Source organism: Lepidochelys kempii, chromosome 4 (assembly GCF_965140265.1).
Source record: "Lepidochelys kempii isolate rLepKem1 chromosome 4, rLepKem1.hap2, whole genome shotgun sequence".
Classification (NCBI taxonomy): Eukaryota; Metazoa; Chordata; order Testudines; family Cheloniidae; genus Lepidochelys; species Lepidochelys kempii.
Genome location: NC_133259.1, coordinates 117,964,387 through 117,983,543, shown reverse-complemented (window position 1 = coordinate 117,983,543; position 19,157 = coordinate 117,964,387). Strand labels below are relative to the sequence as shown.

Sequence of the window (19,157 nt, the reverse complement as noted above, 5' to 3'; positions counted from 1 at the left end):
ACACATGGGGAAACTGGAAGGGGGGAAAATGGCCTTTTGCCATATTGCTGCTTCCCAGACCCTGTGACTGCTGGTTGGATGAAAGGGCCGCAGTGTAACTTGGAGAAATCTAAAGTCTGGTCTAAATTGCACCACTGGAGTGGTTCTAAAGAGACACAAGGGTCACTCCATCAGCTGAGGACTGGCCACAGTGGTATTTGCTCCGGGGCCGTTCCCAACATGCTCACTACGTAAGCAGTTGGGGAGCAAAAAACTGGCTGCGCTGGCTTTACAGCATCTAAGGATTCCCTTGGCTACCACTCAGGCAGCTTTCTGTCTGCTTTGTGCTGTCACAGCAGTGAAAAGAAACCAGAACAGAGCCTGAGGATTTGACTCCAAATGCTAAATACTGCCTAATTTGCAGCAGGAATTTGTCCCAATAGTCCAACCTAAATCTTGGCAAATCTAGTTACATCTAAATCAAACGATAAATCAAAATCTAAGGGGGTGTAATCAGCTGGTTTGCTCTGGGTCAAAAATGTGTCATCCTTCATAAGACTGATACGGAATGCCTTGCTGTATGTGAAGATTCTTAATCCATCTCTACACAGCAATAGGGTTCTTTGTTTTCTTATGCTACTGTTTTGCTGTATGGCTTGTATTTCCCAATTTTAGTTTAACATTGGCTTGTGTTTGCAGTAAATGACATTACCTGGAGGAATATGTAGTCATCCTGTACAGTTAAGGAATCCTGGTCGATGTTGCCAGCAAACTGGACTATTGGTGTTTTATCAGAGCAATTCAGAATCTGACAGGTGATGTAGCGATAACCTGAGGACAGGGGGAGAAACATGTTACAGCATTTTCAAAGACAGAGAAGCAAATATCTTGACATTCTGTTTGTGTGGGGGAAGCATCACATTAATCAGTATAGTCAGTTATAAAATAATTACACCTAACCCTCCCGCAGAAACCTTTTAATTTCCAAAGTGCTAGATGCACATTAACTACTGAATCCTCACCTCACTCCTCAGAGGTAAGAAGGTATTAGCCTCATTTCATGGTCAGAAAAACTGAGGCCCAGAAAGGTTAAGGAATAGATGATGAATGGCCCTTGTGGAGGTGTTCAAGAGTGGAGGCTTGCCTGACCTGCACAAGGGCCCCTCACATGGCCAGATCACTCATTTACAGCAGTGGAGATCTGGTGTCCTGTAGTTGAAATCCAGAAAATTCCCCTCATGTAAAACTGGGTGAAAATAGAATCAAGCCCATAGAATTTAAGAGAGAATACACAGATCCCTGCTATGGAATTTTAAAGGTTGGTTTCAAAGTTCTCCAGACATGTTATAATTCTCTATAAAATGCTTTAGGATTTTCCTCGCAAGTGAAAATGTCTATTTGGTAAATGGCCTGCATAAAAAGCCTATGCTGATTTGCACCAGCTGAGGCTCTGGCCCACAATATTTGCAGCCCTTGTCACGAGCACAGCTCCACTCCTTCTTCTCCACTGAGTGAGTCACCCCAGATGGGGTGCAGACTGGTGGATCAGGGAAGCAATCTGTTCCCACCTAATGGATGGAGCAAAGTGCTCCCACCTACCGTGTACGCCAAGCTGCTATGGGACAGAACTTCTCTTATGGTGGAGCCTAGCAAACTCCTGTCCCACTATAGAGCTCTGTGTACAGCACACAGTCAGTCCAGCCCTAAGTGACTTGCCCATGCCCATGAAGGAAATTCCTATCTCCCAAACCTGAGATAAGAACACTACACATCACCTCGCTTCTGTCACAGTCTGAATGAGCAAAGCTTTAGCACTCATGTGTTTCATTATTCCTGCAGTGTGATAAGAAACTTACCGCCCAAGACCCCATTTATCAAGATTTTTATGAGAAGGTCCAAACCAGAACACCAAATCCAAACAGTGTCAAACTTTTGGGACAGTTTTAAAATCTGTACGTGGATCTGAAGCAGCTTGAGTCCATACTCTACTGCTTATCTCCAAACTATTTTCACAAGGAAATTGGGGCAAACACAGCCAAGTGCCATCAAAATTCCTTTAATTAGTCATAATTCACATGGACAAGCATGAAACTAGTAAAGTCTCTAGTCTCTAGGTCTTGCTTCCATTGAAGTCAAAGGCAAAACTTCTATTGACCTCAACAGGGCCAGATAAAGCACTAAAGGACTCAGCCAGGAAATAAATGTATTAAAAATCATGGAAGAGAACAGTGTTCCTTTCTCAGATTCTTCTTTAGAAAATAAACACAACACAATTACTTGTGATAGTTCATTTGAGGGAATCAGATTCAATGCACATGGTTCAACTTTCTCATGGAATTTAACCAAAAAAAAAAAAGCGGTGAACTATTACATGGATACTAGTTAATCAACAGCTATTTTTGCTACTCTATTCTGAAGTTACAGAATGAGTTATAAAATCTAGAAATGGGCAAAAATCAAACATGCTGGATCCAACCCTTGCCCCCCTTGCATTTTGAGGACATTAAACTTCCAAATACATCTGTGAACATGAATTTTGCAAATGGCCACTATCATTGTGGCCTTGGTGGCACATAAAATACGGAGCCAAATGCATAGCTGAGTTCACATCTAATTAAAAAAAAACCAAAGGACAAATCCCTAACTCTTTTTCTCTAACTGGAGAGCCCCAGGTGTAATGGAAATGATTTCATCAGGCAAGTGGAGGTAAGAGAGAATTCTCAAGGGGAAAAAAATGTGCTCGCTCTTCACAGACCCACTTGGAATCATTTTAAGAATCTATTAATCTAGGAAATGGAATTATCACCACACAGCAGTTTGAGGGAAGGGTGGAATTGAGGAGGAACCAGGTCACGATGATGGATCTTCTGCCACATGTAACCTTGACTGGCCACTGTCCTCTGAAGAACAGGGTTGCAGGAACAGTAGAGGCGAATGTAGCATCAGGGCAATGCCACGGTCTCATGGTAATCGTACCACTATTCTGTTGAATGAATGGGAAATTTTCTTCCATCCAGCTCCTATTGAATCTCCCCTCACTAGACCCAACCAACTACTCAAAAACTCATTGGGTCCTGCAACTGTTCTGAGCTTCTGTGACATGTGACCACTTGGATTTGGGAGCTGAACTTTAGGTACCTGATTTTTAAGGGTTGGCCTTAATTTTTCACAGTGCTGAGGGCAGGGGTGGGGGGAAAGAGCTATCACGGTCTGAAAGGTTAAGTTATACATCCTTTACAATTAATGTATAATAGTGTGTAGGAGGTAGGATGATCATCTGCAGAATTAAATCATCTTTCAAGGGTAGAACTCCTAAGAAGACAGACACATATATGTTGTAATTGAAGTGTCTACTTTGTACTTTTTGTAACTACTAGTATGTTTTTTTAAAAACAAAAACAAAACTATGTTGAATGTGTAACATAAGGATTTTCGGGGAAAAGACTGTTAATTCAGTGGAGCTGACACATGCGAGGATTCACTCTAGCAGACACTCATCCAGCACTACATTGCACTGCCAGCTGTATTTGCAAATCAGGAAAAAATGTTCAACGTTTAAGTGCCAGAACAAATTGCACTATTAATGGACTTTTTCACTGGAGCATAGCATCTTGACTTCAATTTATTTCAGAGCGGAAAACAAGTACATTTTAAATCATACTACATTTTTATATATCAGGACAGTTTTGCTGAATACATATAAACAGAGCAAGAATCTGACAAGTGGAAAATATTTCTTCCCACTTTTTTTTATAAATGAATGCAAAAAGTAGTCTTTAAAATCAAAAGAAACAGCCATACACCAGGTATCTATTGCTATCATTTTCATCAGCATACCTCCACTGGGGTCCTGGATTTCCATATGAACCAAATCAGGGTCTCTGTCAACTCCGGCAATGGCCCTGAGAACATAATATAATTAAGTTATCTTGGGCCTGCTACAGAATAGTAATTACATGGATGGAAAAATAGAAAGATTTTGTACTAAACTGCTCCCACATCCTCATTGGCCATTTAAAATAAACCCCATTTATAATTTTAGATTATATGGATGGAAATCATACATTTCCTGTTCTCAGCATTATGCGTTGCTTTTTCTGTTTTACTAGAATCTCCATTACTAGAACACACAAACCACCAGGATATACGTTAAGTTCAACTGGAGAAAGGAACAGAAATAGGTGGGGAACAGTAAATAAAACTGGATCTTTCTGAGGCAATCCCAGTTTAATCCTTTCCTAATTTCATAAATATACAGTACTGAACGTTAGCACATTCTCTTTTAAAACTAGCTCTGACATTAGTGACAATAGGGGCAAATATATTGCTAAGAAATATTTGGGGTTCTTTTTGTACTAGAAATCTTCTAAACCTGACACACAGCCCCTATAACTAATCAATTACTCTTTGTTAGGCACATTCACTGGAAGTACAGATTCTCTTTTGACAAAGCAATTCAAAAATGAAGAATAATATTCAGTAGGAAATCCTGAGAATGGAACTAAAGGTGCATTTTAACTTAATAAAAGAAATAACAGGGATCCAGACTGATTCTCTCGGAACAGATAACTGTCACATTTGCTCAGCTAAAAGATTATTTTTAAACCTCAGAGCTTCTATCTCAGCCTAGGATTAGAAAATGAAGTGGTACTCTTTCTGCCTCCTACAACATGGTTCATAAGGAAGATTCTGCAAGGAACATTTAGGTGACACAATTCTGCTGACAATACACCCAGCAAAACAGAATCCAGCTCACACATCCGCAACTGCATTGGCTTTTCAATGCCAACACTAGCAAAATATAAGAGCCCGTAAAGTAAGCAGATATGACATGAAGACACAGGGAGCAAATACATGGACTGAGAAAGTGCAATTTGGATACTTTTTAAAAATCACTAAAATACTTAGAGCAAATGATGATCTTGGTATGGTTATGAGCAATAAAGAGTATACTTTATGTTGAACTTGCATAATTGTTTAATGACTGATTGATTATGGCATTGGTGGGACTGATTTATGGGAAAGATTAAGGGTCAGACTCAGAGGCAGATTAAGGCTCCCTGGGGCCCTGGGCCGGAGCAAGTGGGGGGCCCCTTCCCATCCCTCCGCTTGTGGTCCAGCCCCCATTCTGCCCCTGGCCCTGCCCGAGGCCCCACCCCTTTCTGCCCCTTCCCCGGGGCCCATCCCTGTTCCACCCAGGGTTCCCCATTCTGACCCCCCACTGCATCCCCCTGCAACCCATTCACTCCTTTCTGCCTCCCCACTGCAGCCCCAAGACCAGAGAAGCTCTGTCCCCGCACCACGGTCCCGGGTCCACAGCAGGGAGTGAGAGCTCCTTCAGGCCCAGGGCCACAGCGGGTGCTGGGGCTTCCCCTGCCACTCCCAAGCTTCTGTGGAGGACCAGGTGATTGGGCTTCTCCTGCCCTGCCCGCCTGGCATTTCTGCCAGAGAGTGGGGGCAGGGGCTTCTCCTGCTGCCCTGAGGCTTCTGCGAGGGACAGGGTTGGGTGGAACTGGGGGCTTCCCCTGGCATCCTGCAGCTTCTGCCAGGGACAGGGCTGGGTGGTGCTGGGGCTCCCCCCATCCCACAGCTTCTACCGGGGAGGGGGTCAGGGGCTGTTGGGGCTTCCCCCATCCCACGGCTTCTGTGTCTGAAAAGTGTGTCTTAAAAGTGCTATTGTAAATGGATAGTATTCATCTGTGAGCAGAGGGCCAGCCCAAGGTCTATGAACCACTTTAATCCCACTTAAGCCCTCCAAGTAGGATTGGTAGAAGTCCTCTGTAAGAGGACAAGGTTAGGATGCAATAAAATGGTGTGGAGGAGAAAATGTGATGAGAGAAGTGAGTGAATAGAGATACTAATGAGTTCTTTAAAGGTGCAGATGAGAAGTTTGACCTGATCATGGAAAAAGATGGGTAGTAGTGTGACACTCAGAACTAGACTATGACTTGGTACTGTGCATGTAGACGCTACCCATCCCCCAGAGAAGGTGTGTCAGGAATGGGTGGAGCCTTGAATCCACCACACAATCTGCTAGCTAGCACACATGATGCAACATGGTAGTGTGCCAGCAGCAAAGTAGTACTCCTACCCACAGACGATGGGAGAAGCAGGGAGGGAAGCGTGTCTCTGAGGGGCACAAGGCCCCCCCGGCATTGCTCCTAGGATGATCCAAGGTACATGCTGCCCTATACACAGGGCTTGTAGAAAAGTCATAAGCTAGCTCTTAACAATGAGAAAAATCATGATCAGACGAACCAGTGAGAAAGATATTTGCAGCAGTATTTTGGACAAAATTAATGGGGAGAGAAGTGAGATGTGAGAACAGGAGATAAGACAAGGCAGGAAATTGCTAGATCACAAACAAGAGAAAAATCTTGCTTTTGTTGAGAAATCGGTCTGCAAAATGCAAACTCTATTGTAAAAAAGAAAAGGAGTACTTGTGGCACCTTAGAGACTAACCAATTTATTTGAGCATAAGCTTTTGAGAGATACAGCTCACTTCATCAGATGCATGCAGTGGAAAATACAGTGAGGAGATTTATATACACACAGAACATGAAAAAATGGGAGTTATCATACATACTGTAAGGAGAGTGATCACTTAAGATGGGCTATTACCAGCAGGAGAGCGGGGGTGGGGGGGAAGAAAACCTTTTGTAGTGATAATCAAGGTCTGTAATCGAGTGACCAGAGAGATTGAAGTGTTCTCCAACTGGTAAGTCGCAATATTACAACAAAAAGACTTCAAAAACAGTCTCCAACAAGAGACTGCTGAATTGGAATTAATTTGCAAACTGGATACAATTAATTTAGGCTTGAATAGAGACTGGGAGTGGATGGGTCATTACACAAAGTAAAACTATTTCCCCATGTTTATTCCCTCCCCCACCCCCACTGTTCTTCAGACATTCTTGTTAACTGCTGGAAATGGCCCACCTTGATTATCACTACAAAAGGTTTTCTTTCCCCCCACCCCCGCTCTCCTGCTGGTAATAGCTCATCTTAAGTGATCACTCTCCTTACAGTGTGTATGATAACACCCATTTTTTCATGTTCTGTGTGTATATAAATCTCCTCACTGTATTTTCCACTGAATGCATCTGATGAAGTGAGCTGTAGCTCACGAAAGCTTATGCTCAAATAAATTGGTTAGTCTCTAAGGTGCCCCAGTACTCCTTTTCTTTTTGCGAATACAGACTAACGCGGCTGCTACTCTAAAATCTATTGTGGTATTTTGTGAACAATATCCTAAGCCAGAGAAGCTATTTAACCCACAGAATGGCTTAAGCTAAGGTGTATGTGAATGGTGGGAAGATCTTCAATCTTTTTCACAGTGTGGAACATCTCTATCCATCTAGATATTTGTAATATGTCAAATCAACCATGATAGCTCAACAGTTGCTCTTCAGAGAAGAAGAATGCTGTTTGCTGAATATTTTACTTTTTGCACTTGACCCCATACAACCGAGCAACAAACCTGCAGAAACTTCAAGCTGAAATTTTCAAAAGTTGAGATGGAGATACCATTTGTCATCAATAATGCAAAGACTGTTTTTTGGGGTACACTTTAAATAACCTCTCAGATCCATACTTTATCACTAGTGGCTTCATAAACATAGATTTTGATGTCTGTCAATAGCTTTAGGCTTTTCATACTTCTTTTAATATCCCAGAATTGACAATTGCCTCCTGACAGCTTCATTCCACACAATGGCAGCACCTGGCAGTGACAAAAGTAAGGTCTGCATCTGTACATATATTTTCATTTCCACTGTAACACTCTAGAGCAAGAGGCTGCAACTGATCTGTTTTAATGTGGATTGGGCTGACATTTAAAGTTCATTATCTCATCAAGTATGAAACTGCAGAAAAACCTGAGAGTCTCTGGATTAAGTTTAGAAGTGTGAGCAACAAGGGTGATGTCGTGGTGGGCGTCTACTATAGACCACTAGACCAGGGGGATGAGGTGGACGAGGCTTTCTTCCGGCAACTCGCAGAAGATACTAGATCGCAGGCCCTGGTTCTCATGGGAGACTTCAATCACCCTGATATCTGCTGGGAGAGCAATACAGCGATGCACAAGCAATCCAGGAAGTTTCTGGAAAGCGTAGGGGACAATTTCCTGGTGCAAGTGCTGGAGGAACCAACTAGGGGCAGAGCTCTTCTTGACCTGCTGCTCACAAACTGGGAAGAATTAGTAGGGGAAGCAAAAGTGGATGGAAACCTGGGAGGCAGTGACCATGAAATGGTCGAGTTCAGGATCCTAACACAAGGAAGAAAGGAGAGCACCAGAATACAGACCCTGGACTTCAGAAAAGCAGACTTTGACTCCCTCAGGGAACTGATGGGCAAGATCCCCTGGGAGAGTAACATGAGGGGGAAAGGAGTCCAGGAGAGCTGGCTGTATTTTAAAGAATCCTTATTGAGGTTACAAGGACAAACCATCCCGATGTGTAGAAAGAATAGTAAATATGGCAGGCGACCAACTTGGCTTGACAGTGAAATCCTTGCTTATCTTAAACACAAAAAAGAAGCTTACAGGAAGTGGAAGATTGGACAAATGACCAGGGATGAGTATAAAAATATTGCTCGGGCTTGCAGGAGTGAAATCAGGAAGGCCAAATCACACTTGGAGTTGCAGCTAGCAAGAGATGTTAAGAGTAACAAGAAGGGTTTCTTCAGGTATGTTAGCAACAAGAAGAAAGACAAGGAAAGTGTGGGCCTTACTGAATGAGGGAAGCAAACTAGTGACAGAGGATGTGGAAAAAGCTAATGTACTCAATGCTTTTTTTGCCTCTGTCTTCACAAACAAGGTCAGCTCCCAGACTACTGCACTGGGCAGCACAGCATGGGGAGAAGGTGACCAGCCCTCTGTGGAGAAAGAAGTGGTTCGGGACTATTTAGAAAAGCTGGATGAGCACAAGTCCATATGGCCGGATGCGTTGCATCCGAGAGTGCTAAAGGAGTTGGCGGATGTGATTGCAGAGCCATTGGCCATTATCTTTGAAAACTCATGGTGATCGGGGGAAGTCCCGGATGACTGGAAAAAGGCTAATGTAATGCCCATCTTTAAAAAAGGGAGCAAGGAGGATCTTGGGAACTACAGGCCAGTCAGCCTCACCTCAGTCCCTGGAAAAATCATGGAGCAGGTCCTCGAATCAATTCTGAAGCACTTAGAGGAAAGTGATCAGGAACAGTCAGCATGGATTCACCAAGGGCAAGTCATGCCTGACTAATCTAATTGCCTTCTATGACGAGATAACTGGCTCTGTGGATGAAGGGAAGCAGCAGACATGTTGTACCTTGACTTCAGCAAAGCTTTTGACACGGTCTCCCACAGTATTCTTGCCAGCAAGTTAAAGAAGCATGGGCTGAATGAATGGACTATAAGGTGGATAGAAAGCTGGCTAGATTGTCGGGCTCAACAGGTAGTGATTAATGGCTCCATGTCTAGTTGGCAGCCGGTATCAAGTGGAGTGCCCCAGGGGTAGGTCTTGGGGCTGGTTTTGTTCAATATCTTCATAAATGATTTGGAGGATGGTCTGGATTGCACCCTCAGCAAGTTTGCAGATGACACTAAACTGGGAGGAGTGGTAGATACGCTGGAGGGTAGGGATAGGATACAGAGGGACCTAGACAAATTGGAGGATTGGGCCAAAAGAAATCTGATGAGGTTCAACAAGGACAAGTGCAGAGTCCTGCACTTAGGACGGAAGAATCCCATGCACCGCTACAGACTAGGGACCGAATGGCTCGGCACCAGTTCTGCAGAAAAGTACCTAGGGGTGACAGTGGACGAGAAGCTGGATATGAGTCAACAGTGTGCCCTTGTTGTCAAGAAGGCCAATGGCATTTTGGGATGTATAAGTAGGGGCATTGCCAGCAGATCGAGGGATGTGATCGTTCCCCTCTATTCGACATTGGTGAGGCCTCATCTGGAGTACTGTGTCCAGTTTTGGGCCCCACACTACAAGAAGGATGTGGAAAAATTGGAAAGAGTCCAGTGGAGGGCAACAAAAATGATTAGGGGACTGGAACACATTACTTATGAGGAGAGGCCGAGGGAACTGGGGATGTTTAGTCTTCAGAAGAGAAGAATGAGGGGGGATTTGATAGCTGCTTTCAACTATCTGAAAGGGGGTTCCAAAGAGGATGGCTCTAGACTATTCTCAGTGGTAGCAGATGACAGAACAAGGAGTAATGGTCTCAAGTTGCAGTGGGGGAGATTTAGGTTGGATATTAGGAAAAACTTTTTCACTATGAGGGTGGTGAAACATTGGAATGCGTTACCTAGCGAGGTGGTGGAATCACCTTCCCTAGAAGTTTTTAAGGTCAGGCTTGACAAAGCCCTGGCTGGGATGATTTAGTCGTGGATCGGTCCTGCTTTGAGCAGGGGGTTGGACTAGATGACCTCTTGAGGTCCCTTCCAACCCTGATATTCTATGATCCCCAGATGCTCTCTTCCCCTTAAAAAATTATTTAAACCGATGTGGATAAATGAAAGTGTTTTGGGTTTTTTTAGCTTGGTGGGGGAAAATAGCGTGTATGTGTTTGTTTGTTTCTGGTTCAGATGTTTTTCTTGTATTCTTCCAACATAACTACTTGCTGTAACTATACATAAGCCACTGAATGTGGACTTGATCCTATTAATAGTCCAATAATAAAACAGGCAAGTTAGCTTTAAAAAAACATTAATGTACAGACAATACATGTTTTGTATATATAAACTGTGTTTCACTTTATTACAATTCTGTAAGATACTTAAAGAACAACCACCAGCTGAGACAAGTTTAATTCAGCTTACATAGGGGAGGCTCCTTTTTGGCTCATCTAGTAAAAGCGTAACCTTTAGATCATCAGGGTCTAGATTTGAGTCTCAGCTATACTAATATACAGCAATGTCTCCCAAAATGTGGGATGCTGCCCCTCAGGACCACAAAGGGTAAGGCATGGATAGATCTCTGAATTGTTCTCCAGAGTCTCAAGCTTTCATTTTTTAAGAACTCAGTCTCTGGTTGTTATGGTAGCAAAGAAAATCTCAAAACATGAAGTGTGTGTAACCAATGCACTGAGTTTGCAGACAGCCTGAAACAATAACTCTGAAGTGTGAACTGCTCCCTTCATTTAAATAACTCACATGCCAATGGTGCTTTAAAGGTCAACATTGTTAACTATTTTCACTGGTCCTCAAAGCGTGTAACAAAGAAGATACAGTATTAGACTGTGAAGATCTACACAAGCATTTGGAAGTTCTGTGTCCCGTGTTATATATAGGCTTGGAAGGTTAGGTTTCTATAAGTAAATATCATTAAACATTGACTTTACTGTACACACACAAACCAATGAAAAAATATTTCCATTGATAATAATCAAAATTTACAGATAGGCAAAATAAGAAAAATGCTGCTTGAGAACGTATTCAAGATTGTTTTAAGGATATTTACTTTGTGTATTTCAACATGTGATGTTGACAATTTGTGTTTTAATGGTTATTAAGCTTTAGCTTTTTGAAGCTCAACGTCTACTGTGATTACATAATTATTGTCTGACTGCGCACCCCCACAATACTTTTCCAAACAAATTAAAAAATGCTCAAAAATAATAATATATTATCCATTGAAATGATTTTAAAAAGTCTGCCAAGCCTAGTTATACAGCTGGTCAAACTAGATGATTACAATGGTCCCTTCTGGCCTTGGAATCTAAGAATTACTAAAGTGTGGGGTTGCAGACCTGGTGGGTGCAGAAGACTTATAAATTTTTAAAAGTATGGGAAACACTAATTTACAGGACACACACAATACATGCAGCTCATGGATGGACAGCTCAGTTGGATGTTACCAATACTGTGGGACATATCCAGGCCCTCTTTACATTTCATAGAATGATAGAATCATAGAATATCAGGGTTGGAAGGGACCTCAGGAGGCCATCTAGTCCAACCCCCTGCTCAAAGCAGGACCAATTCCCAACTAAATCATCCCAACCAGGGCTTTGTCAAGCCTGACCTTAAAAACCTCTAAGGAAGGAGATTCCACCACCTCCCTAGGTAACCCATTCCAGTGCTTTACCACCCTCCTAGTGAAAAAGTTTTCCTAATATCCAACCTAAACCTCCCCCACTGCAACTTGAGACCACTACTCCTTGTTCTATCATCTGGTACCACTGAGAACAGTCTAGATTCATCCTCTTCGGAACCTCCTTTCAGGTAGTTGAAAGCAGCTATCAAATCCCCCCTCATTCTTCTCTTCTGCAGACTAAATAATCTCAGTTTCCTCAGCCTCTCCTCATAAGTCATGTGCTCCAGCCCCCTAATCATTTTTGTTGCCAAAATCATTTTTGTTGTCTGTCCTCAAATACAGACAGAGTTACTATTGATACACAAGCAATATTATTCTAGCTGGCTCAGGAAAGCCTGCTCAGCCGCTCACACAGATTACTAGTGCCAAGTGCATAACTGATTTCAGCAGTGTGGGGTGCGTGGTGGATCTGTGGGGTATATACTACAAGGTTGCCCACCTTAGAATACCACTTCTGCAGCCCTGGAGAATCTATGGCATGTGGGCTCCATAATGCCTGATTTTCAACTGGTGTGTACTTTGTGGACTACTTCTGTCTACAAATTTTCCATCAATTTGGGTTTTCAAGGAAACAAGTATTTTCTCAATGTACCTGCTTTCCTTGAAAATGTTAGATTTTGTGTTAAAAACCAAAAATATTGATCATTTTTAATTTTCATCAGTGTTCAGCTAAAAATTCCTCAATTTGTGGCAGTTTTCAGCCCAATATCTTTTGATATTTGATTGCCAGCAGCTGACTTGGGGGAAGGACTTTGTTGTTGACAAAAAGTCAAAAATTTCCACTGAAAATTTTGACTATTTTTTTGGTTTGGGTGAAATATTCCCGGGGTGCGGGGGGGGGGGAGATGGAGGAAGGAGGACATTAAACATATCAGGGAGGTAAATACTAAGGACGGAGAAGAGTTATTTAAACTAAAGGACAATGTTGGTGCAAGAACAAATGGGTATAAATGCCCGTGAGTAATTTCAGCCTGGAAAGAGAAGGAGGTTTCTAACCAGAGGAGGTTTTGGAAGAACTTCTGAATAGGAGTTGCGGGGGCAAGAAATTTACTGGTTTTAAGATGGAGCTTGGTAAGTGTATTATTATAGGATGGGGTCACCTGTAATAGCAGGGGGGCTGGACTTGATGAATTAGGAGATCTCTTCCAGTCCTGAATTCTCATGTTCTCATCTCCTGACCAGCTCTATTGTGGAGTTGTGTATACCTGTAGCAAAGTGAGTGTGAAACTACTAGTCTGATTTGGTAGTGGCTCATCCCAACTGTAGAAGAGTATAAATGACTAAACAAGGCGCAAGTCAGTGCTACATCAGTCCTCATGGGTTTTGGCCACTTTTGTTCCCACATACACATCATGAGTGCCCTGAATTTGATCTTTTAGATGGATTTGATACAAACAGCTATTAATAGGTTCTCACTTAGGCCGCTTAATTATGCAGAGCTCCCTGCAATTTTAGTGTGTGTGTGGGAGGTTTAAGCTCCTCTTCTGTTCCTTTCAGCCCCCATCTCACGGACCCTAATTCTCAACTCTGTTAACTCAGTTTTTACACTGTGCAAAACATTGACTTGAAGGGAGTTACACCAGCATAAAAATGATATAATGGAGTAGAAAAACAAGCTTCTGTGTCTGTGTCTACACAAATATACACTCACACATTGTGCACATTTTACATTTCTCAGTAAGAACACTAAGAATTTCTATATTCAGAATTCCTTTGTCTGAGTTTGTCAAGCCTTTAATATTGTTTTAACCAAGATTGTTATTTTATTTAATTATTTCTCATCCTTGTGAGCTGCTCATAACAGCTTTCACTTACTTCAATCACAAAAAATATCAGAAAAGCAGTAGTGGTCATTTATAATTTGACCTACAGTCACATAATATATGGGAGTCAAAAACACAAATTGTTAACACACAGTACATTTTGAAATGTGGATCATGAACAATAACCCTTCACACACTATAATATAAAGCTGATGCCTTTGGATATGATCTCCACATAGGCAGTACTTCTGTATTTTAAATGCCCTGGGCTAATTTGGGGGAAGAGACAGGGGATGATTTCTTTTTTTTAATCTCATTTTATTCAAGAGAAGCAAGAATTAGGTACCTAATCAGGTGGAACCTGTCATGGATGTATAGCTCATCTACACTAATTAGGTTCCTCAAGAAGCACACAAAAGGGCTCCATTGTTAAATATTTCATGCAATTTACTGTGGTGCATGCTGATGCAGAGAGATCCTCAAATAAGCTAGCTCTAAAAACAACAAACAAAACCCTCTTCATCACTGTTACATGAGCCTCCTATCAAAGACCCAGTGAAAACTAGCTAGTTTGCACTCTCTGTTCTCCAGCACCGCTTTAATATAACCCGTTAATAATAACAGTATGCTTATCAGAATGTTAATAGGTTCAAGATCTGGAACTGAAACTGATTTTCAGTAATTCACACTGTCAGTTCAACAGTAAAGCACTCCTTAGAAATCCAGTGAAAACAGCATTATTCATTGCTTACAATGGAAGGACCAGGTGAAAAACTGTTTTTACTACATACAGTACTGTGGGGATTTTTTTTTTTAAACACTGTTGCAAATGTCTGCTCTGATTAGCTTTAAAGGATAATGGTTCCTGGGAATTTGAGTTACTTGGTGAGACAAATAAATTTGATTTACACAATATAATAATATATTTGAGTTACAACTGCTTTATGTTTAGGACGTGGCAAGGGGAATTCATTATATCATCTTTGAAAATCAATTTGTCAACTGCTCATTCAATGTCCTACCAGGCCAGTGTCCCCTGCTCTGTGTCTGCCCCCATGTTTAAATACTTTTTAATGAAAATATTCTCCCAGCCCATCTCATTTTAATAGCAGTACTGGAGCTGTTTGTCATATTGATCTCAGCACAAAAGTGAAAATAAATATTACCTTAACTGATCAAGCCAAATGTAAGAATGACTGTCCATACAGATTCTTGGATTAACAGTCAAAAGCCTTTCACACAAAATTCAGTGTTACAGACTCAGTGAAATCCTATCTCCACTTCCCCCTCCTTAAGGGCATGACATGTCTGAAATCCCCTTTTTCACTTGGCACTTCAATAGCCAGAAACCCACTACAGTTGACATCCATGATTCCAGCTATGACTGATTACTCACATAGGATTTCATGTTAGGAACTGAACTTTGGTCTCCAGAGTGCAAGAGCTCTTCATAAATAAAGTCTTTTTTTAACCATTCGCGAAAATAAAGAGCCTATATTTTGAAAAATAGATTTCTGTAGCACAGGATCGACATACTCCACTTAGTTGAGGAAAATAAATTCTTTAAGGATTGAGATATAGTAATAAAGAAACAATTTCCCTAATTCTAACTGAAAATGAAATAGGGCACATTCCGTAGTCCTTACTCATCAAGAACACGTATGAGGGGAGGACTCCAAGTACAGTATGAGGGGAGGACTCCTGCCTCATACTGAGCAAGCGGGATGATCAGTGAGTTATCTTAAGTGCCTAAACACAAATGCAAGAAGCCTGGGAAACAAGCAGGGAGAACTGGAAGTCTGGCACGGTCAAGGAATTATGATGTGATTGGAATAACAGAAACTTGGTGGGATAACTCACATGACTGGAGTAACATCATGGATGGATATAAACTGTTCAGGAAGGACAAGCAGGGCAGAAAAGGTGGGGGAGTTGCACTGTATGTAAGAGAGAAGTTTGACTGCTCAGAGCTCCGGTATGAAACTGCAGAAAAATCTGAGAGTTTCTGCATTAAGTTTAGAAGTGTGAGCAACAAGGGTGATGCCGTGGTGGGAGTCTGCTATAGACCACTGGACCAGGGGGATGAGGTGGACGAGGCTTTCTTCCGGCAACTCGCAGAAGATACTAGATCGCAGGCCCTGGTTCTCATGGGAGACTTCAATCACCCTGATATCTGCTGGGAGAGCAATACAGTGGTGCACAGACAATCCAGGAAGATTTTGGAAAGGGTAGGGGACAATTTCCTGGTGCAAGTGCTGGAGGAACCAACTAGAGGCAGAGCTCTTCTTGACCTGCTGCTCACAAACTGGGAAGAATTAGTAGGAGAAGCAAAAGTGGATGGGAACCTGGGAGGCAGTGACCATGAAATGGTCGAGTTCAGGATCCTAACACAAGGAAGAAAGGAGAGCACCAGAATACAGACCCTGGACTTCAGAAAAGCAGACTTTGACTCCCTCAGGGAACTGATGGGCAAGATCCTCTGGGAGAATAACATGAGGGGGAAAGGAGTCCAGGAGAGCTGGCTGTATTTTAAAGAATCCTATTGAGATTGCAGGAAGAAACCATCCCGATGTGTAGAAAGAATAGTAAATATGGCAGGCGACCAACTTGGCTTGACAGTGAAATCCTTGCTGATCTTAAACACAAAAAAGAAGCTTACAAGAAGTGGAAGATTGGACAAATGACCAGGGCGGAGTATAAAAATATTGCTCAGGCATGCAGGAGTGAAATCAGGAAGGCCAAATCACACTTGGAGTTGCAGCTAGCAAGAGATGTTAAGAGTAACAAGAAGGGTTTCTTCAGGTATGTTAGCAACAAGAAGAAAGTCAAGGAAAGTGTGGGCCCCTTACTGAATGAGGGAGGCAAACTAGTGACAGAGGATGTGGAAAAAGCTAATGTACTCAATGCTTTTTTTGCCTCTGTCTTCACAAACAAGGTCAGCTCCCAGACTCCTGCACTGGGCAGCACAGCATGGGGAGAAGGTGACAAGCCCGCTGTAGAGAAAGAAGTGGTTCGGGACTATTTAGAAAAGCTGAACGAGCACAAGCAAATAGGGCCGGACGAGTTGCATCCGAGAGTGCTAAAGGAGTTGGCGGATGTGATTGCAGAGCCATTGGCCATTATCTTTGAAAACTCATGGTGATTGGGGGAAGTCCCGGATGACTGGAAAAAGGCTAATGTAATGCCCATCTTTAAAAAAGGGAAGGAGGAGGAGCTGGGGAACTACAGGCCAGTCAGCCTCACCTCAGTCCCTGGAAAAATCATGGAGCAGGTCCTCAAAGAATCAATTCTGAAGCACTTAAAGGGGAGGAAAGTGATCAGGAACAGTCAGCATGGATTTACCAAGGGTAAGTCATGCCTGACTAACCTAACTGCCTTCTATGACAAGATAACTGGCTCTGTGGATGAGGGGAAAGCAGTGGATGTGTTATTCCTTGACTTTAGCAAAGCTTTTGATACGGTCTCCCAAAGAATTCTTGCCAGAAGGTTAAAGAAGTATGGGCTGGATGAATGGACTATAAGGTGGTCAGAAAGCTGGCTAGATCATTGAGCTCAATGGTTATTGATGGCTCCATGTCTAGTTCGCAGCCGGTATCAAGCGGAGTGCCCCAAGGGTCGGTCCTGGGGCTGGTTTTGTTTAATATCTTTATTAATGATCTGGAGAATGGCATGGACTGCACCCTCAGCAAGTTTGCAGATGACACTAAACTGGGAGAAGCGGTAGATGCGCTGGAGGGTAGGGATAGGATACAGAGGGACCTAGACAAATTAGAGGATCGGGCCAAAAGAAATCTGATGAGGTTCAACAAGGACAAGTGCAGAGTCCTGCACTTAGGACGGAAGAATCCCATGCACCACTACAGACTAGGGACCGAATGGCTCGGCACCAGTTCTGCAGAAAAGGACCTAGGGGTGACAGTGGATGAGAAGCTGGATATGAGTCAACAGTGTGCCCTTGTTGCCAAGAAGACCAATGGCATTTTGGGATGTATAAGTAGGGGCATTGCCAGCAGATCGAGGGATGTGATTGTTCCCCTCTATTCGACATTGGTGAGGCCTCATCTGGAGTACTGTGTCCAGTTTTGGGCCCCACACTACAAGAAGGATGTGGAAAAATTGGAAAGAGTCCAGTGGAGGGCAACAAAAAGATTAGGGGGCTGGAGCACATGACTTATGAGGAGAGGCTGAGGAAACTGGGATTATTTAGTCTGCAGAAGAGAAGAATGAGGGGGGATTTGATAGCTGCTTTCAACAACCTAAAAGAGGGTTCCAAAGAGGATGGATCTAGGCTGTTCTCAGTGGTAGCAGATGACAGAACAAGGAGTAATAGTCCCAAGTTGCAGTGGGGGAGGTTTAGGTTGGATGTTAGGAAAACTTTTTCACTAGGAAGGTGGTGAAGCACTGGAATGGGTTACCTAGGGAGGTGGTGGAATCTCCTTCCTTAGAGGTTTTTAAGGTCAGGCTTGACAAAGCCCTGGTTGGGATGATTTAGTTGAGGATTGGTCGTGCTTTGAGCAGGGGGTTGGACTAGTTGGCCTCCTGAGGTCCCTTCCAACCCTGATATTCTATTCTATGATTCTATGACTGTCTTGGGGTGAGGTTAGCCCTTGTGTAGACAGCCAACACGCAGCCCATGCATTACTGACGTGTTACTTAAGCAGAACTTAACTGGTGGATAGATCTTGTGCTAGCCTTCTGCACAGAGGTGAATTTCACCCTATATGAGTAAGGTTTGTAGAGTCCAACTCACTGTATATCAACGGAGTGAGAGGAATCCCAAACTATGAAATTTTCTCCTCTTGGGAATTGTTATTACATTATGTTTTTTATTTTTTAAAATGGGCCTAACCCACAACAGTCACTGAATTCGCTGAGAGTTGTGAGTGCCTCACCTCTTTCAGGACAAGGCCAAATAATGCTATTTCTAGAGAAACCTCCCCACAGTCCCCATCCATAGGTATGCTAAGTACCTGATAAAACACGAGTCAATCAGGGTTAAAATCCATTAAGCTAAATAACTGTAATAAAAACATCCCATTTTGGTTAGGTTTGGTTGGTTTCAGCTTCTGTTCAGCAATAGAGCTGGTCAAAAATTTGTGACAAAAGTTTCTGATCAAAGAATGTTTTGTTGAAATTTAAACTTTTCATGGAGAAATGATGATTTTGTTGCAATTTTTCAATTTTCTGAAGTGACACTTTTAAATAAACAAAATATTTCATTTCTTAATGTTAATTTGAAATTAAATAGTTTTGAGTTGATATTTTGACATAAAATGTCCATTGCAAATCTACATTTTATTTTTTCAAGGCACAACATTTTGATTCAACTGAA

At 42.4% G+C, this 19,157-nt stretch overlaps 1 protein-coding gene across 4 annotated transcripts in view; it reads right to left on the bottom strand.

Moving 5' to 3' along the window:
* The window catches only part of SORCS2 (sortilin related VPS10 domain containing receptor 2), an 843,820-nt gene that overhangs the window by 120,709 nt on the left and 703,954 nt on the right, over window positions 1–19,157 (bottom strand). For all 4 annotated transcript variants that reach the window (XM_073342594.1, XM_073342595.1, XM_073342596.1 and 1 more), the window contains exons 6-7: window positions 3,817–3,881; window positions 692–810 (exon numbers count right to left, since the gene is read on the bottom strand). In XM_073342594.1, the coding sequence (XP_073198695.1) occupies window positions 692–810; window positions 3,817–3,881 (184 nt within the window). The remainder of the gene's footprint in view (window positions 1–691; window positions 811–3,816; window positions 3,882–19,157) is intronic.